Source organism: Trichosurus vulpecula, chromosome 3, assembly GCF_011100635.1.
Source record: "Trichosurus vulpecula isolate mTriVul1 chromosome 3, mTriVul1.pri, whole genome shotgun sequence".
Classification (NCBI taxonomy): Eukaryota; Metazoa; Chordata; class Mammalia; order Diprotodontia; family Phalangeridae; genus Trichosurus; species Trichosurus vulpecula.
This window is the reverse complement of record NC_050575.1, coordinates 431,116,705-431,137,460: the sequence shown is the minus strand read 5'-3', so window position 1 is coordinate 431,137,460 and position 20,756 is coordinate 431,116,705. Positions and strand designations below refer to the sequence as shown.

At 47.8% G+C, this 20,756-nt stretch overlaps 1 protein-coding gene across 2 annotated transcripts in view; it reads right to left on the bottom strand.

Moving 5' to 3' along the window:
- Nucleotides 1-16,529, bottom strand: part of ENTPD4 (ectonucleoside triphosphate diphosphohydrolase 4) — a 32,930-nt gene extending 16,401 nt beyond the window's left edge. For both annotated transcript variants that reach the window (XR_005009879.1, XM_036749648.1), the window contains exons 1-4: nt 16,351-16,529; nt 8,093-8,208; nt 4,417-4,614; nt 3,703-3,908 (exon numbers count right to left, since the gene is read on the bottom strand). Coding sequence is in view for 1 of the 2 variants with exons in the window: in XM_036749648.1 (XP_036605543.1) it covers nt 3,703-3,908; nt 4,417-4,614; nt 8,093-8,100 (412 nt within the window). In the remaining variant the exon portion in view is untranslated. The remainder of the gene's footprint in view (nt 1-3,702; nt 3,909-4,416; nt 4,615-8,092; nt 8,209-16,350) is intronic.
- Nucleotides 16,530-20,756: the final 4,227 nt, after the last annotated feature.

Genomic DNA, 20,756 nt, shown 5'->3' with positions numbered 1-20,756 from the left:
CTCTACGATCACAAGGTTATCTTCTGTTAAGAGTGGATTCTAAGGTCAGCCCACAGCAAAGAGAAGCTCCCAATCCTCATCTCTTAGGCCTGCCCCATGCAAGCACTCACATCCTGAAGCAGGCTAGTGCCCAGCCACACCAAGGCCATCTGTCTAGGCAGAGACAGAAAGGAGGCTAATTAAAAACTGATGATGATGCTTACATAAAAGCACAGTCACTTTACACGGTGACTTCCCTCCTCCTCAGTGGGAACAACAAGGGGGCTGCGCAGCTAGGCCGGGACTTCTGAATCCCTGACAGCGGGTTCCGGTGGTCAGAGCTGACTGCCCTGGCCAATCGGGAGGACCAAGGAGAACTAGAAAAGTTTTTGAAAACAAGAAATCACCCACTGGATGTCTTCCCTTTGTGGAAATGTACACCAAAAACACCACAAATTTGAGGCCAAGGAGTTTGCTGCCTTAGTGAGCCCAGAACAGAAAGTCAAGACCTTCCTCCTTATTGGGGATGTGGCCGTTGAGCGTCAGACTGAGGCAGAGCTGAGCCTTGTCCTGTCCCATTGCACATGGACCTCTGATGGAGCCACAGCTGACAACATTCAGCGTGCCAGGGCCCTGGCAGAGGAAGCGAGGAGCCTCACAACCTTCCTCCTCACCCCAATCCTCTCTCAGACTTTGAAGGGGGGGGGGTAGTGCAAGGAGCTGGGACTATGGGGACCTGGCTGGAGCAGAGTAGGGTTAAACTGTAAATAAAGTCTAAATGTTTTCCCCTCCCTGCAGGGGAGTGGAGAACATGCTCATGTGTCCAATTACATTCTACTTAGTCCTTGAAGTGTTTGCATCCTGATATAAAAAGTTTGAAGATTAAGTCAAGGCAGGCTGTGAAGCCACGGCAGATCCGGATCTCTGGGCCAAAGGGGGAAAACAGCAATAAAAGGGGAGGAGGAGGAGAAAGTGTGAAAACTAATGTTAGAGTTAGGCAAGAGGGACTTTGTCTTCCGTCCTTTCTCAAAGCCGAGAGGAGGGAAAGGCCTTAAGTCTCCTGCTGCACAGGAGCACTCACTACCTGTGATTTCCACAAAAGGAAGTTTGCAATAGATGCTCCATCAGTAACAGGAGGCAACTAAGAGGCAGGCTGCTAATACCTTGGAACTGCTGCACAGGCCTTCTCCAGAAGCACTGAGCGTCACATGGGGAAAATAGTATTTGTGGCCTTGACTGAAGCACCTGAACCCGGTAATGGAATGCCAGGGGGCTAAAAGAGTGAGAGTGAGTGTGAGACAGTGTGTGAGAGAGAGAGAGCGAGTGTGTACGTGTGTGTGTGTGTCTGGGGGTGGGGGGGAGAGGGCATGATTCTGGCTTCCACCCCACCTTTCAGCTCTATCATACACTACTGGCCTTCACACACAACACACCGTCTCCTCAGAAGAGTTTCCAGCTTCTTTCAGCTCAAATGCCCCATCCCTGATGCCTTTCCTGAGACAAGCCGGGCTTCGGGGCTTCTGCCATAAAATTCCCTCGTATTTATTTTTTATCTATTAACAAACGGACGTTTTGTCTTCCCAAAAGACTAAGCTCTTTGAGGCAGGTGCTGTTTTATTTCTGCCTCATACACCCAGGGCCTGGTACACAGTAGGTGCTTTAATAAAGGCTGATAGTTACAAAATGATTTTTATATGTAAATGCTGGGGAAGCTATGTGCTCAGTGAACAGAGCACCAGCTGAGGAGTTGGGAGGACCTGAGTTCAGATCGGGACTCAGACACTTGACATTTACTGTGCGATCCCGAGTAAGTCACTTAACTCGACTGCCTCTCCAAAAAAAAAAAAAATGTTGCCTGTCCAGCCTCTCTTCATACAATTCTGATAGAGGAGAATAACTGAATTCCCTTTTATGTAGTTGAGAGGACGGGAGAGAGGCCTCAGAGCCAGAACACCCAGGTCCAATTTCTGCCTCTGCCCTCTCCTGGCCAGGGGGCCAGCGCCAAGTCCCTCAGCTACTCCATGCTGGCCTGAATTGCTAGAGTTTTCTTAAAAGAAGTTCCTTACAGTAATGAAATCACAGGGCCAGTGCCCAACATTCAACAGCAAATTTGAGAGGTCTGGGCTTATAAACTTGCTTAGATAGCTTCAAGTGAAGACAGTTTAAATGACGTAGGATGATAACATAAAATTGCTTTTCACGTTAAAGAACCAGCCCATGGTCAAAATAAAACAAACCATGATGTTACACAGTGGACAAAGCACATTTTAATTCTTACATATCATCTGGCTTGGACAAGATCAATTTTTTTGAAAGACACAAACATGCATATCACCTCTCAGGTCAATCATATCATATGGTTAATAATGGATCTGATCACAAAGATATTCACCACCACCCATCTCTTACACCCCAAATAAATGACAAATGTTTCCTAGGATCAGACCCCATTTTTAAAGTGTTTGAAATTTCCATTTGTTATTAACAAGGGAGGGATAGATAACAAAACAGCAAAAACCTCCGATAATTTGTCGACCAACAAATGTAGACCAGATACAACTATGTAGCAAGCATCATGCTAAATAGTGTGGGAGAAAAAGATCCAAGGATAGACCAGAGGCCTCATTCTCTGTGGATTTGTAAATTAAAAGAGTGAGAGACACATGAGAGGATGGCTCGGAAACCTGGGTGAGGGTGGGATGGGCAGGTGCCTAACCAGAGGCCCGAGGCTGGTACCGCTACTGTTGTTACTTTGGGACATCAGGCACTGCAGCACTGGGTGGCAGGAAGGGCCTGTCAAAGAGGGGAGCTAGAGCTGGGCCTGGCAGATGGGCCTGGCATCACCCAGAGAGAAGCAGCAGGAGAAACGCAGGCCTGTGCAGAGCATGTGCAAAGGACAGTCAGCAGACTAGCCTGCCTGAAGCACAGGAAGAGAAGGAGCTAAGTCTGGAAAGCTAGGCCAGAGAGAAATGGTGTAAGGCCTTGAATGTCAGATCAGGGACCTTATTCTCTATGGTAGAATCCCCAAATGTTTTGTGAAGAGTCTCTCTTTTTCATTTCCCTCAAGTCTTGAAACTGAGGGAAGATGGTGGGGCGAAGTGGGGGGGAGGGGAGAAGCACTAGTGAAGACTGTGGGGGGCAGCAAAGTAGCTACAGGCCTGAGCAGAGAAAGAGGGACATGGGCCCTTCTCCCCTGGGGCTCCCAGCAAACTATGAGAGAGGGAACATATGGGCAGAAAGGCCCGGCCACAGCAAGCGGCTCCGAGCGCCATCAGGGGAAGTTCTGGGTTCTACTGGAAAAGCCTGGACTGCCCCGCTCTAGCCACTGAGTCATAAAAGGTCTGCAGGAACAAAGCACTTGAGGAAGCTGAGTCTCTCATCGGTGTGCACGAGTGCCTGGATGGGATGAGAACAAGTGAGCCCAGTGAGGAGGGCACAAGAGCACGAACCAGAGAATCCAGATGCTCAGCCCAGGCAGAAAAGACAAAGGCATTAAAAAGGACTAACATAGGGGGCAGCCAGGTGGCACAGTGAGTAGAGTACCAGCTCTGGAGTCAGGAGGACCTGAGTTGAAATCCGGCCTCTCAGACACCTGACACACTTGCTAGCTGTGTGACTTTGGGCAAGTCACTTAACCCCAACTGCTCTGCCTTCCCTCCTCCAAAAATTTAAAAAAAAAACAAAAAATAAAAAAGACTGACATAACATTTACCACCCACATACCTGGTTTTATTTTCATGACCACCGGCTTTCGGTTTTTGTCCCTCATCTGTCGGATATCCAACAGATCATGAGGATTGCCATTGTGCCGGGGCCAGCAATAGACAAAAATCCGAGATCCGCTGCTCCCGCAGTCCACCACGATACCATAATTGATGTGCGGGTTGTTGGTGTCAGTAGCTTCGATGTCTGTCACTCGGGCCAGATACCTAGCAGGAGAAAGTCAATGGATATGTTGGATCTTAAACGGTCTCCTCAAATCCAGTAAAGAATGTTTTATAAATAGCAGTCATTACGTCCGATGAACTTTTAGGCTGCGGCGCAGTAACACCACTATGACATTTTATACCACTTGCTGAATAATTCAAGTTGACAGAAAAGAAAACAAGCAATGTTGATGACCCTCTGAGCCAGACACATCGCTCACTCCTAACAAAACAGGCCTTAACCACTTGAAGTTCAAAAAAGACAAAACTTCTTGCTTTTAAAGCTAGTAAAATGTCAACTTTAATTTAAAATCCAGCACGGCCACAGTAGAAGTCTGGTTCAAATGATCTGAGACACCTCTTTGGCATGACTTGGGCACGCAGATGACATCATCCCATTTTTGGGAGAGTCACCCTTTCCTGGGCCGAGCCAAGGCATGTCCTGTCCTGAACCCAGAGCCCTTTTTAGCCGTGAAGTGAGATCCGTCCATCCCGTCATGAAGCTTCTCACCTGTGAAACTTCTTATCCCGGGACAAGCGCCCATACTTATGCCGGATTATGACGACAGAGAAGTATAACAAGGAAACAGCAGCAGCCAGGATGCCAAGGACGACAATCTGGCGTAGGTTGGTGTTCAGAATTCGAGGACATCCCACCGGGGAGATGCTAAAATGCCAGGAAGCAGGAAACAGGCAGGAGACGCTGATCCTGAAATGCAGAGAGCACACATTTCAGAGCAGCCAAAGGGACCCAGAGGGACCAGTCATGCCCATATCTGTTTCTGAGGTGCCTCTATTTCCTACCCACGGTGTTAGCTTGGTTCAATATATCCTTGGTATTAAAGCCATTCCCTTCGGGCACTGCCACGTTTTCAAAATGTTATAAGATATTCTAAATCTGACCGACACCAGCAAACATGAACGTTCCCACACACAAAGAAATGACAAGGGGTAGCGTCTGAAATGGCTCACGTCTGTTACAAACAGCTTGCATCTTTAAAAACAACATCATAAATTCAGCACGTTAGTTTCAAAGGTGTCCTGCTTGTCTATGTTTCTCTCGGAAATTCCTTCTGTGTTCTTCCGTGCCTTTAATAAAATACTCCAACGGCATTCCTATTTCTTGTCTTCTTTGGTGGCCACCCTCTCTGCCTCAATCTCGCCCTCACCCTCCCCAAAGAATCAAAAACAAAGCCCCTCCGTGTAACAACCAAGCAGAGTCAAGCACACCCGTCTCTAGCCTATCCCCTCTCTGCCAGGAGGTGGGGAAGAGGCTCCCCCCTCGGCCCGCTCCCTGCAGTCACGGTCAGTCACTGCTTACATCAGAGCTCTTACGGCTCTCAAAGTTCTTTTTCCTGTATAATGTGGTAGTCATCGTGTAAACTGTTCTCTTGTTTCTGCTTACTTGCCCTGCAATGGGTTATACAAATCTTCCCAAGTTTCTCTGAATCTAGAGCACGTTCCTTCTTATAGCACAATAATATTTCATCACATTCGGGTACCATAATTTGTTAAATCATCCCTCAACTGAGTCGATTCCTTAGTTTACAATTCTTTATAACAACAAAGCGACATTGTGAATAGTATCTTACATATGGGTTCCTGTTTGTTTTTTAAAACATTCCACTAAGATACCCTCGTATTTTAAATATTTTTGTCCCCTCTTTATAAGAGGATGTTGAGGCAAAGAAAAAAGTACAATTACTCATGGCCATACCACAAATCAGCCGAGGGAATAAAAATTCTAGAACTACTATTTAGCTCTGGTGATAATGGCTTTGGCATGAATGTTCTTTTTAATATAAAAAATAATGCCAACTCCTACACTCTCCTCTTTAAACATTATTTTCTGGTGTCTCGTATACATGGAAACTTTCATGTTAAATGGACAGTTCTCCACCTCTGGACTGAAGATCCCTGGAAGCCCAGAGACCCAGCTCCTCATCCAGAAGAGCTATCTGTATCTTCAGCTCCGTCACCCTACGCAGCAAGACTCAATGCAGAATGAAAATAGGTATTATGATAATACAATGTACATAGGAAGGAAACAAGCATTACTACATGCCCGGCTCTGTGTGAAGTGCTTAACAAACAGGATCTCATTTGATCTTCACAGCAACATTGTAAGCTAGGTGCTGTTCTTGTTACAGCTGAGGAAACTGAGGCAGAAAGAGGTGGGGTGACTGGCCCTTCTCCCTGGCTCCAGGCCCAGCACCATCCACCGGGCTACTCTGCTGCCTCTACAGAGAGGTGTGTGATGAACACTCTCACATAGGCAGTACTGCAGTTAATGATGTGCACTATGTAAAGGCACCATGGAACTGAGCGGTGTAAGCACGCAGGCTCTGAGGATCCTGGCCACCTCCCTTCCTCTCTGCTGAGGCTCAGGTAACAGAGTGAGGCCGCGTCTGCCCCAGGAGCTCTTGGGGCCCTCCTCGAGGCCCTCACCAATGTGCTCTCCCCAACGTGATCCCCTGAGAGCTGATTTCGTCAGCCAGCCATAAAGGGGTTTTAGAGATGAGTGCTTCCGAAGGGGGCATGGTAAGAATGTGTGATACAAATATTGCCCCAACATGTACAACACACTCTCCTCCCACAAGAACATGCAAAGTCCAGGAAAGCGGGCTCAAGCCAAGAGAGAGAGAGAAAATGGGGAAGAAGGGAGCTGACTGAGTAAATCAATCAACCCAGCCTTAGAGCAGCACGTTCAGCAACAGGTTATTTTCTTAAATAAACACCTACTCCGCATGTAACTATTATCAAGCAGAATTTCAGCACCTACAAGTGAGTTTGTCATTTTGTATCTGTATCCCTAACATCATAGAGGGCTCGGCACATACTGGATTCTGAATCAAACTTTTTTAGACCTGAGGAAAAGATGAAGGTAGAAGAATTGTGGGCTAAGCCTGAAGCTGACTTAATCCAACAGGTCCAAGGCTTTAACTTCTTTTGTTTAAAATACAACAGGCACTTGTAAACTATAAAAGAACATTTAAAGCTACTTTAACAACTGAAATTTAACAACGCAGGATACAAGAAAAGGATGTAAAAATAAATTTATCTGAAACCTGCCTGCTCATCATTTCTTATAGCACAACAGTATTCGATTCCATCCATATACACTTATTCAGCCATATACGAATGGAATGGCATACTACTGTGCTATAAGAAATGATAAACGGGCAGGTTTCAGAAAAAGGTGGAAAGATGTACACAAACTGAGTGAAGTGAGCAGAACCAGCAGAACATTGTACACAGTAAGGGCAACACTGAATGATGACCAACTCTGCAATACAATGACAACTCCAAAAGATCCATGATGGAAAATGCTTTCCACATCCAGAGAAAAAACTATGGAGTCGAAATGTGGATCGAAACATACTCTTTTCTCTTTCTTTGTTGTTTTTTCTTTCTCGTGGTTCTTCCCTTTTGTTCTGATTCTTCTTGCACAACAAGACTAATATGGAAATACATCTGACATTACTGGACATGTGCAGCCTGTATTAGATTGCCGGCCCTCTTGGGGAAGGGGGGGAGGAGGGAGAAAAAAATTTGGAACTCAAAATCTTATAAAAGTGAATGCTGAAAACTATTACATGTAGTTGGAAAAAATAAAATACTATTAAGTGGGAAAAATAAAAAAGAATGGAAATAAAATAAATAAATTATCCTTCCTAGTCAAGAAAATATTTCTGATAATTTTCCGAGCCCTAGGCCAGTCTTTTTATAATTCAGACCCATAGGATAAAAGCAGCAGGAAGGGCAGAGCTGGACAGGCAGTGGATAGAAGAGCTATGAAAACCCACCAAAGGGGCTGCTCTAAGAAGGAGACGGTTTGTGCACGGTTTTGACACTAAAAATGAGAAATCCCCTTCTTTATTTCTATTGTCTTTCTTTAGGGGCCTCTCCTCCTATCCATCCTTCAGAGAGCTGTAAACAGCTACTCCATGTCTGAGAGATACCAGCACTTCTGGCCCTTCCCTGACAGCTACAGCAAGCCCCTTTCTCATCACTCTGGTTTGTCACACCCTTTTGTGGCACCCCACTGGGCTTGGAACAGCCAAAAAAAAGCTGGCTACTACCGCCATACACTTTTATTCCTAGTGTCTAGCTGACTTAACTCATGCTACAAACTTGTGACCTATTCAAATGGAGACCGATGCCAAGCCCTGGTGCCAGGCACTTACCTCCCCATGCTGAGATGATCAGTAGGAGAAATCAAACCAAGGCTCTTGGTCTCAGTCGTTTCAATGTGTGGTTATAAAATCAGCGGGCTACCCACGGAGCCAAAGCCTTCCCATTCCTGGAGAGGAGAGAGATGACACGGTCAAAGCAATCTTCCACACCCTTGCTACAATTCACAAGAGTGCATTACAGCTGAAGGAGGTGCAACCTTCAGAGATGCGCTGGGAAAGGATAAAGACTAGCAGGCCCTGGTTTGGTGTGTTCTTGGTGAATGACAGCAGGTAATCGGAACGTGATTCAAGGGGGCACCACAGGGCACAGAGTGCTGGGCCTGGATGCAGGAAGACCGGAGACAAATACTCAGCCTTAGATACTTGGTACCTTAGCCGCTGACTGCCTCGGTTTCTCCATCTGGAAAATGGGTATGGATAATAGCACCTACCTCCCAGGGTGGTGGTGCAGATCAAATGTGGTAATAATCGTAGCACCCTGAGCACAGTGCCTGGCACATAATAAGGGCCATATAAATGTTATTATTATTATTATTATTATTGTTGTTATTGGCAGCTGTTTAGAAAGCTGGACGAGGACAACATTCAAAGCATCAGAATACCTTATGTTACTGAAATGTAAGGGAGGAAGTGTGTTGGCAACCAAAAATGGGCTCCTTAGCACTTAGTCAACAAGTGCCCTTGACTAGTTTGGCTTTTTCCCCTGAACTGAATACTGTTTGTATGTTGGACTGGAGTAAGCTTGTCGGCCCCTTCACCTTGCTTCCCTTGTTTAAGCTGATCGAAAGAACCTGTGCTTTTCCCGGCGTACCTTACACCCCCGCAGAAGCTGGATGGTTAAAAGCAGCTCCCGTTGGAGCCAGAGGCTGCTATTGCTATAGCCACAGCCACAGCCACAGCTGAAGGAGGAGCTGCCAGTGGCAGAGCTGACCTACGGGAGGAAGCTGAACAAGGACTTGAGGCCAGTGGGTAATCTTTTTACCATAGAGGGGGAAGCATGATTTTGCTTTACGCAATCATGCTTCTCTGTAGCCTCCTGGTTACTCTTTCAAGGCGTACTTATTGGGCCTGGAAGCTTTTGATCAATATATCAAAATGGGGTTGCTGGTTCATGGGTTGGTTACTGTGGAGCCTAAATATATGTTTTGATTCTTCTGCCTTCTACTTTGAGAGTTTCTTATATCCGGCGGTTCCGAACCTTTCAGACATGTTTATGATCCTCTTTGAGATTATAAACTCTGCCCTCCTAATACAGGAAGGAACAAATTTAGAAAAAAATTAAGAGACACACCTTGGTCTTAGGCACTCATGAGAGAGGAAAAAAAATTCCCACTGACCAGTCAGTTCATATACTAGTAAGTAACCGACCATACGATACACCACGAAACCTAATACGCGGGATCTCAGCTCAAGGACGATGTTTGCTGAGTACGTTGCTATTTAACTGAACCTAAATGTGTTTCCAATGACAGCCCCACCTGACTGACTGCTACTGGCTCAGGAGCGGCAGAGGAAGGCTCTCTGTAAAAGTGCTGCACGAGAAGACCAGTCCTAACGGAGTATCTGGCATTCCTGAGTCGACAACTCAGGACCCTTAGGTAACAGCTGTACTGCGCCAACCACAAAACACCCCAACTGGGAGCACAGGTGAAAGGCACAATCAGACTGCTCCTTAGAGAACGTAAAGGCCATCTCTGATGTCTGTATGCTCAGCACCAGACTAGAGTTAGGAAGTTGACAGAAGAAAACGTGACTGATGCAGGCTCAGGGTGATGATCTCTGTGGGGAGGCAAGGCTGACATATAAGAGATCAAACCACAAGCAATGATGAAGCACACGCTAAGGGCCGGGCACTGTGCTATATGCTGCGGATAGCTAACCAAACACAATGGAACAATCTGCTCTCAATTATAGATCTGCATGGACAGAGAAGCAGATGCAGAATCATCAGATACAGAATACAGCCCGGGAACTGGAGGGGAGGTATGAGCAGCCATGGAGATCGGGAAAGGCCTCAGGGAGAACGCCAGTCTTGGGCTGGGTCCTCAAGAGTGATTCCATAAGGTGGAGGTGAGGAAGGAGTGCACTCCATGTACTGAGGGAGCCAGTATAAGGACATGGAGACGAGCTGGAGTGCTGCTGGGGAGTAGTTGAGAGAAAGCCGATCTGGCTGGACCACAGTGTGTTGGAGGGAACGCCATGTACAATGAGGAAGAAAAGCTAGGATGAGGCCAGATTGTGACGAGGTTGAAAAGTCAAGCAGAATGCCTGGTTTGTTTACATGTTAACCTAGAAGCAATGGGGAGCTGGGGGAGATTTCTGAGGAGGACAGATATTGTCCAGGTGTAACAACAAACCCCCCAATCCCATCATTGGAGTCAGACCACTAAGGAGGAGGCAGGTAGCCTTGTAGTTCCTCCATCTCCCCTCCCCGCCTGACCTCCAAGCCAGCGGCAGTACGTGACTAAGCCCATGCCCAAAGTTAATCTTCCATCTCCCATTTCTCACATGAAAATCGGCCCCCTCCACTGCACCCCTTCAAACTCAGTACACCCAGACCTGACTCTCCCTGGCCCCTCCACCATGTCTGCAGAAGGCAGCACCATTCTCTACATCGCTCAGATTCTCAGAAGACCATGGCTCAGCTTGGTTTTTTCCAGCTTCTCCTAGCCTCACATTCTATCACTAATCAAATGCTGCTATTTCTTCCTCTTACATTCTCCATTTCTGCAGCCCCCACAGAGGTGCAGGCCAGAACAAGAGCCTCCTAGCTGCTGCTCGCCCTATCCCAGTCATCAGTGTGCACACCACAGCTACCTAGAACATTTCCATCATCACATGACTCACCAGCTCAAGACCCTGAAACTACTCCCTAATGCTTTGGGGGCGGAGCCAAGCTGATCCACTTAGCATCGAAAGCCTTCCCAATTGGCCTCTTTTCCTATCTTACTGCTACTGTCCTATGCCACAGGCAGGCCACATTCCTTACCACCTCCCACGCATGGCCTTTGCAACACTATTCTCTTGAACCTAAAATGCCACCATGTGTTGGTAAGCAAAACAGGCTCCTTAGCACTTAGTTCAACCAAGTGCCCTTGAAGAGTTTGGCCTTTGTTTCCTTTGAGTAATTCATTGAGCCTTACTGGGTGCTAAGCCCCAGGCCCAAACCCCTATTAGGTGTAAAACCTACGAGGGTGTGGATTGGCAACTGGGGGGGGTAACTCCAGGGAGGGCCTAGTTTACATGTCCGGGACAGCAGAGGCTTTTGGACCACGTGGGTTTAAGTCTCCTCTTTGTGACGATTCTAGGTCACATGGGTGAGTTGCATGTGTGACTCACCCCTGACCCGGAAAAAGATATAAAAACCAGGGGTTGGCTGTTTGTTCTTGGGAGCTCTTTGCCGCAGCAGTGGTGGCACGCGTGACTCTGGGCCAGCCCTTGTTCTGAGCTCCTGGGCTGAACCTAGTGTTGGTAACTATGAATCTGTATTTGTTCTGTCTGTTGATGTTTGTAATTTGTTTGTATTTTGCTCTGAAGTTCAGGGTGCTGGATTTTCCCCCTGAACTAAGTGAATGATATTTGTGTGCTGAATTAAAGTAGGCTTGCCAACCCCTTCACCTTGCTTTCCTTAGTTAAGCAGATCAAAAGAACCTGTGCTTTTGCAGTGCTGGTAGCGATCTTGTTGTTGGGCTTTCACCCCCACAACAGCTGCTAGCCGGATTGTTGAAACACACCATTACCCTGACTCCTCCTTCCCTTCCGCCAGCCCTGATCCTACGCTTTCAAGGTCCGGGTCCATATTTACCTCCCCCAAGAAATCATTTCTGAACAACTCTGTCTTATAACTGTTTTGAATTTCTCTGTTGCTTTTGATTAATCTGTGCTGCAAGTTCACATACATGATTGTCTATGGCCTAAGAGCCGTCTTGTTACATTCTTTTACTAATTAAATAACATTGACAAATGTCATGTCTTTTCCTAATAGTAAGAACTTACAACCACGTGATACTTTAGGGCTTAAAGCCTCCAAAGAGGTTTAAAGACTTGCCCAGGTAGGGGCCAGGGCTCGCAGCCGCCGCCACGCCACCCTCCCCCCCAGCTCTTGGGCGGCACCATTATTTAATGACTCTCACCACAGGGGGCCTTAACTTCTTGCTGAATTAAATAGTGACCGCATGGTTTCCTATACATTAATCTGAACATGGCTGTGGCTAACTACCCAGGAAGCATGAGAATACAAAATCAGGCAGTTTGGGAAAATCCCATTTCATTTTATAATTCAGTTAATTCAACAACCAAAAATAGCACAAATCAATGACAGAGTAAATTCAGGACACAACAGATATGATCCTTTTAACGTTTTCCAAGGCTGAAAAATTTTTCCTTACATTAAATGGAGTAAAGTGCATTAAAAGATGGCAGTGTGAGATGAAACCAGAACTGAATTGAAAAGGGAATATGTTAATAACCTCCAGATTATCTTCTAACATGGACATTTCTTAATAACAAAACTTTTCCTTTTTAAACATTTTTACTATACGATATTCTGCACCCTGCAATTTCAGTCAGTCCCAATTTGCCAAGAAGAAACCTGTGGCCGTGAAGCAGAACAAAAACGTTCCCTAAAGCCCCGTATTCCTACCTACAGCTTTCATATTCTTAACAATGATTTTTACATGAACTCACAACAAAAATCCTACCTCCACACCTGCAGAAGATCAGGTGATGCTAGGGTAAAGTCAACAGTCTGCTCAGCTGTGCTGTGAACATTTTCACCATCACTTCCCCCTCTGGGCTCTCCACACACCAGACATGCCAACGTGTAAGAGGGGGGAAGATCCAGGCAGTGGTGACATCACCTAGCTGGCTGGGGTAGAAAGCCAACAGCCAAGGGAAGAGTCTGTAATATGGACAAAGCCTTCTCCTACCAGGGGCAGCTTGGGTCTGCTGAGCCAGCCAGGATCGTGTCTGGCTTTGTGCCAGCGGAGAAAGCAAGGTCACCTTGGTGTAAAGATGAGGCCTGGACTGAAGTCAGGAAACCAGGGTCCTAGTACTAGCTTTGTCATCAAATCTGGAAACTTCCCTCTCCCATCCTAGGTAACAGTTTTCTTAGTTTGAAAATGAAGGTGGCTTGGATTATATGACCTGCAAGATTATTCCCTCAAGAGGAAGCAATGTGGAGTAATGGGAAAAGCGCTGGCCTGGGGGGAAATGAGGCACATTTTTTTTTAACGCAGTTTGCTAGGAGCTTCGAATAGAGATAAATGTGAAAGGAGGCCTGTACTGGTGAAGTTACAGCCTCCCTGGGGACAATCTAAAGCATGTAAATACAAATACTTCAGGAGGGGAGGGCACCAATAAGGAAGGTGATCAAGGAGCTTCCAGTAGGAAAGGGTTACTAAGCTATGCCTCGAAAGCAAAGCCAGGGGTATCAAAAGGCAGGAGCAGGGAGAGAGCTGCATTCTGCACATGAACACCTGACTGTGCACAGGTGAGGAGAAGGAATGTCAGGCACAACAAGTCAGTTTAGCCGGAATGCAGAGTACACGAAATCTTTATCCTTTCAAAATCTAACTGAAGATTGCATCTTGGATAGCGATGCCACAACGGTGGAGTTGTATTAATTAACAACTCTGTAAAATAGGTGGGAGGGAGCCAGCCTATGCAGGTATTTAGACGCCAGGCCGAGGATTGGGGATTTGAAAACAGCGACACCTGGGAGCTCCTGAAGATTCTGAACAGAAGGGCATGGTCAGCACTGTACTTCCGAAGCATCAACCCAGCACTTGCCCGCTGGATGCACTGCATGTAGAAGGGAGAGCAGAAGCACGGAGACCTGTTAGGAAACAATTAAAACAGTCCATCGGGCCCAGAGGTGAGGAGTGTCTGAATGAGAGTGGTGGCTGGGTCAACAGGAAAAGATGACAGATGCAGGAGCCTGTAATCAACCAGACTTGACAACTAAATGTTCAGCAGGAGGAGTCAGAGATGACACCAAGACCGTAAGCCTGGGAAACTGGAAAGATGATAGCATCCTTAACAGAAACAAGAAGTCTGGAGTTGGGGAGGCTTTTTAGGGAAACATAAGGTCTGTTTCCGACATTTTGGGGCTTTTAAGTAAGGGTACTGAAAGGCAGGTGGCGATATGAGACTAGTTCCCAAGGGAGATTAGGGCTAAGTATATAGATCTGGGAGTCTTCTGCATGAAGACAGTAACTGAGCTCATAGAAGCTGTCAAGGCCACCAAGAGCATGAGTCCAGAGAGGGAACAGAAGGTAGGGAAAGGCCTTGGGAAAGCCAAGCTCAACCGGTGGGAGAAGGATGATGATCGAGGAAAGGAGGCTGTGGCGCATCCAAACAAGGGGTGGAGGGGTGGGGGGGGACAAGACACAGCAGTGTCACAGAAGCCAAGAGAGAACAGAGTGACCAGGAAGAAAGAGTGGTCAACAGAGTCAAAGTGCAACGGCCAAAAAGGATGACGACTGAGAAGCCCACTGCTTTCGGATGGTAAAATATCATTTTATCATCACTACCTTGGAGAGGGTAGTTTGAGCCCTGGCTCACCACTAACTGGACAGAATCACGTTAGCTGTTTGGATCAGTTCCCTCATCTGTGAAATGAAGGGTTTTGATCTAAATTTGCTCCCAACTCTCATTTTCTATAATTCCAGATAACAGGATTTTACTTCCTTTTTTTAGGTTATACATGTTCAATTATGTAAAACATTTCCATATTAGTCATTTTGTACAAGGCTCAAATAAAGGAAAACTAACGAAAGAAAGTAAAAAATAGCCTGCTTCAGTCTGTATTCAATCAACACCAGGATTTTACTTTCTATTACTTACCAAGTCTCTGAGTGCTGGAAGAATCAACCAGTCTTGTAATTAAAAGACCTGAGTTGGAGGCTGAGCACTGACACTGGCTGTGTGAGCCTGAGTGTAATCTAACCTCCCTGAACCTCCTGCCAGCTAGGATTATCACTATCATCATTCCTTCATATATGAAACGAGGAAAGTAACACTAATACTGCTATCCCACAGGGCTGTCGTAAGGAAAGCACCCTGTAAACAAATGTGAGTTCTTACCATTATTTTAGAAACACCAAAGGAAAAAACAAAACAAAAGGAAAAACCAAGGCTTGAATTCCTTCAAACCCCACAGCTGAAAAACATAATCCCTGTATCATGTGATGGAGCTGCTGGGGAGGAAATTCTTTTTTTAAATCTCAGAGTGTTAAAAACATATTACAATGCCAGGGCGCCTCTCCATTGTATATATTTTTAATAAATGCTGGTTATTAAAGTACCCCTGGCAACAAAAGTCTTTCATTAGGGAACATCCTCTTCCCTTGGTTGTACACCTGGCTCTTTGCTTGGCAGGGGCAGCCAAGTGATCTAGAGACACAAAGACTCATGGTCCTGAGTTCAAATCTGGCCTCGGACATCTACTATCTGTGTGACCCTGGCCAAGTCAAGTAACACTGCTTCCTCAGTTTCCTCTTCTGTAAAATGGGCACATGCTTGGGGAATGGAAACAAATGTTCTCATCTGTAAAACGAGAACATCGGATTAAATAATCTCTACGGGCTCATTCCAGCCCAGCCCACGGGACGGAAACAGCCCTAGGAATCAGGAAGGCCTGGATTCGAGTTCTGCTGGGCACACAACAGGACTCCGGGTGGGAGAGCAGATCCCGCCTCCCTCGAGATTGGTTCCATCCATGTTACTGGGAGACCCCAGGAATGCCACTCAACCTCGCTGATCCTCAGTTTCCCCATCTGTAAATGGGGGGATGATACTGCCTTCAGGACCTACTTCGCTAAGAGGGAAACACCTCCCAACCTAAAAGGGGGCGCCGCGGCTGGAGCGCGGGGGTTAAATCCTTCCGGGGGCCCCCAGCCAAGTCCTGCAAACTCTCCGGGCCTCAGTTTCCTGCCCTTGCCAGGGTTGGGAGGGTCAGACGGGAGGCCACTGGCGAGGACTTTTCTCAGGCCCGTGACACGCTCCGTCCCTGGGTCGGAGCTGCGGGGCAGGAGAGGGCAGAGGGGGAAACTGAGGCCCAGAGGGGGCGGGGGTGACAACCACGACAACGACAACAGCGCCTCTGAAGGCCGGCGCGCGGCCTCCCCGGGAGCCTGAGCCGGGCCGGGCCCCGCAGCCCTGCTCCCCGAAGGCCCCCGCGGCTCGGACACACTGACGGACGAACGTTAAACCGCGGCCCCTCCCGGCCCGCCCGCCCGCGGCCTCACCTGCAGGGCCGCCCTGCCTCCGCCGCCCTGGCAGGGCCCCCGGGAGCAGGGCGCAGCGGGCCCGGCGCATCTCGGCCCCGGGCGGCTCCGAGGGCAGCGCCGGGACCCGCCTCCCACCCGCGGCTGCGCTTCCGGACCCGGCGCACGCTCCTCGGCTCCACGGGAGACAGCCGCGGGCCGAGGGCGGTGTCTGCATGGGCGTCGGCGCTCACGTCACGGCGCAGCACGCGCACGCACGTAAGGAAGCAAGGAGGCGGGGCCAAGGCGGTGCGCGGCCGCCGGATTGGGAGGAGAGCCTGCCGTCTAGAGGCGGGGAGCCTTGGGGGCGGGGCCTCCTGCTGGGGGCGGGGCCCTAGCCTGGTGGGCGGGCCTAGCGGTCATAGGGGCGGGCCTCGGGCCTCCTCTGCAACGTGGGCTGCGCTGGTTCTGCCCTGTAGGAGCCTTGTCCTAGAGCCCAGAATGACAAGCTCCCTGGAGAGCCAGCGTGGCATAGGAGAAGGATGCCAGCAAGGTGACCTTGGGCTACTCACCAGTGCCTAGGCAGAGGAGCTGCAGGTAATCTGCATTGGAGGAGGACGTCTCCATGCTGGGGGTTTTCCACCCAAAACCCCAGAGCTTTGGCTCTTTAAAAATAAATGGAAATAAGAGCCCGGTGGGCAAATAATGCTCTATTTGGGGAGACCTGGTTACCAGAGGACTTGCAATCTACAGTGGAGGAGGACGTCCCCTGGCTGGGAGTTTTCTACGCCAAGTCTGGCTTTGGTCCCTTTAAAAGGGCAGTTATATATAAGAACTATCAGTGTGGTGGATAATCCACAGGCTCTCCAGCCATGGGGTCTAAGCCCTTCGTTTTATTGTTGGGTAAGGCAGGACCAGAGTCGGAGCATTGGAGGCAGGATTTGAATCCAGGTCCTCTGACCAGATGGCCTCTACGGTCACTTAGCATAGTGCCCGACACATAGCAGACGCTTTATAAATGTTTATTGACTATTGTAGGGGATGTGTATGTGCTGCCCCCGTAGGCTTTGTGCGTACACATGGGTCTCTCTAGAGCCACAAAGGTGTATCTGTAAGGTCCCTTCTACTCACTCTTCTCCGAAAGTAGACCGATTCTAGCAGGTCTGGACAACCTCTGGATCAGGAGGTTGGGGCGGAGAGATGGAATAATACCTATCCGCCTCACCTAAATATTGTTAGTGTAGGGGTTCAAGCCGAGCTCCAGATAGCAACCCCTTCAATTTGCCAAGCGCCACAAAGACCGCATAGAGATTAGCAGATAAAGCCATGAACCCATTCATCCCATCTGATAGCAAACAGAAACCAGAAAAGATAAAAAGATGAGACTACACCCGAGAGTGCCCAGGGTGAAGGGACTCTCTCGTTGGCAGTGAAACATCTTAGCTCATCCGAGAGAGAGTCTCAGATCTCACCCATGGTCATTCCCTGAAGCCCACACTGAGGCAGAATCGGGGGGAGACTCCCCTACAAGTTAGCTTCTTCCCAGAGATTTTCCCTTCACGGAGCTAAATAGAGTCTGGAACCACTCTTTCTTGAATGTCGAAGTTGGGAAGACCAGGTAAGATCTCTCTTCTTTCTAGAATCCTTAACTCCGCCCCTTGTGCAGGTGTGGAGTATTATCATCAGTCTCCACCAATAAGAAGAGTGTTAAGCAAATGAGCTTTGAGACAGGGGTTCAACATTCATTCTGTAAATCTACAGCAGCTCATCAACCGGGGAATAGCTGAACAACTGTAGCTTATGAAGATTGGTAAATATGATTAAACTGTGAGACAGGAAAGATATGAGGAATTCAGAGAAGCCTGGGAAGACTTGTATGAACGGATGCAGAGTAAAGTAAACAGAACCAGGAAAGCAATAGACGAGATGACCACAAAAATATAAATGAGAGCAATGCTAACAGACAAACTTGGATTAACTGCAATAACCAATCTCAATTCCAGAGAACAAATAATAAAGCTTGCTCTCTCCTCTGAAGAAAGAGGTGGGAAGAATGGTGCAAAGGCTGTCGGGTGCCATTGTTTTTGAGTTGCTTCCCTCTGTTTTGAAGAAATGGTCGTGGTATAAAAAGGGACTGAACCTATGATGTCATTGGTTCCTGGGTGAAGAAACTCCCTCTACCTGGGCAGGTTGGCACCTGCTTTCCAATTTCTAATTTTAAAGCGTCTGCCTAAAAAAATAAAAGTCATCATAAAACTTTTAAGAAGACCAAGACCAAGATGAACTGATTTTCTGTAATTTTAAAGTTTCTGTATTTGTTATTATAATTTCCCGGTGTAGCTCCCCAGAGGGCTGCTTAACCATGGGTCACCTTGGACTGAGAATTCCTCCCCCAGAGGCTGGGGTTCTGGGTCTGGGCCTCAGTGCCTATTCCCCCACTACCACCCCTGCCTCTCCGCACCCCCACCCCCCACTGCAGCCAGACAGTCTGTCGCCAGGCTTGTAATTCCATCATGGTAGAACTTGCCAGAGCTTGCGGGGCTGCTGGGAGGGCCCATAGTCTAGACTAATATTACCCCACATGCTGTGCTGAGGCATGGGGGTAAGGCTTAAAACCACCCAAAGGGCAGCTCTGTGTTGATTTTGGAGATCAGGGTAAGGGGAAAAGAAAAGACCTGCATTATTTATGAATGGATAATAAGGAAGCTGGGCAAGGGAGGAAAGGTGGTGACCATGATGATCCAGTAGGGGGCACTGTTGAGCCAAGTCCCAGATGATGTTTCTGAAACAATAGAGAAAGTGTGCGTGGAAGGGGTGGGGTCACCTGTTATCTGCCACAGAGGTAACCAGAGCAGGGTGGCCAGGATTGAGAGCCCTTGGATTTCTTCAGCAAGTAGAAGAAACCGAGATGAGCACTTACTGCACAAGAATGATTAGCTAAAATAGAAAGTCACCAGATGCAATTCATGAAGTGTCCATATTATTCAAATTTGCCCTGAAATTTTCCATTGGGCTGGAACCAATGACTATATTTCACATAATTATAACTTCAACAGTGTGAGTTAGGGTACATGCCACCGCCTCTCAGGATTCACTGAGGGAGGACAGGAGGGTACTAGCAACTAGGGGAATGAGGGAAGGCATGGAGCTTTTGGATCCATTAGAATGGAAGCTCCTTGAGGGCAGGGACTGTCTTTTGCCTCATTTTGTACCCCCCCCCAGGTACTTGGCACAGTGCTTGGCACACAGTAGGTGATTCATAAATATTGATTGATTGTAGGGATAACATTTGCAGTAGTGGTGACTCAATGCCCTCTGCATTCGCTTCCAGCTCGTATTGGAGGAGGGATTTCAGGACCATGTTTATTTCCTTAGGCCTGAAGAGCATCTACAAGGATTGACATGGTCAGTCACATCAGGAGTGCTGGCCAGTCAGCAGGTAATGGATCTCCAAATCTCACTTTCTCTTTTATCACCATTCTCAGTTACTTGGGACGGCTCATTTTGCCTTCTTGGGGTTTGAACTTATGGCTCCTGGGAGCCCAACATGGTCGGCCTCAGGCCTAGGCACCGTGAAGACATCTGTCCTGGCTCTAGGGGCAGCAGCCAGAGAGCAGAGTCTGATCTTACTACCAAAGGGGGAATCCATTGACCCATGCCCAGTCCCACCAGCAAACTGATTGTGGGGACAACCAAAAGTGAGACAGCTCTCTGTGTTTGTGTGACTCAGGTCTGTGTGGAGCTCTGAGCACTTTACAAGTGGTTTCATTTGAGGGCATGGCATTCCGGAGGCGGGGGGGGGGGGTGGCGCCCAGGGAAGCTGTCCTGTTTTATGGGGGGGGGGTAGGAGTAGGGCTGAGGCCCAGGATAAAGTGACTTGTATAGAAGGACAGCAGAATCTTCCAGTACCGACCCTGCCCTCGCCTCTCTGGAATTCCAGAGTTTGTATGGAAAAAAAAGAGCTAGAAAGTAGTATCCGAAGGGCTCAAATCAGGAGATGTGATTTTGTTCATACATTCACAGGCCTGGAGCTAGGAAGCTAGGAAGAACTTTATGATGCCTGCCTAATCCAACCTCCCCATTTTACAGATGGGGGAACTGAGGCCCAAACAGTGAAATTACTGGCTGGCAGTCACCCAGGTGGTCAGTGGCAGTTGGAGGTCCAACCCACATCCTCTGATTCCAGATTCAGCATCTTTATGTGCTGCTGGTTCCAGCTCCACCTCTGCTTTGTGACATGACCTGGAATATCCCCCCTCTTTGGGCCTCAGCTTCCCATAAATACATTGAGGGGGTTAGATAGAATAGGGTCTTTTATCTGGAGGTTTGGGGGGTCTGTAGAAAGATTTCAGGGACTTGGTAAACTCAATGGAAAAAAATTCTCTATTTTCACTAATCTCTAACAGAAATTTAGCATTGCTTTCAGTTATTTAAAAACATTCCCCTGA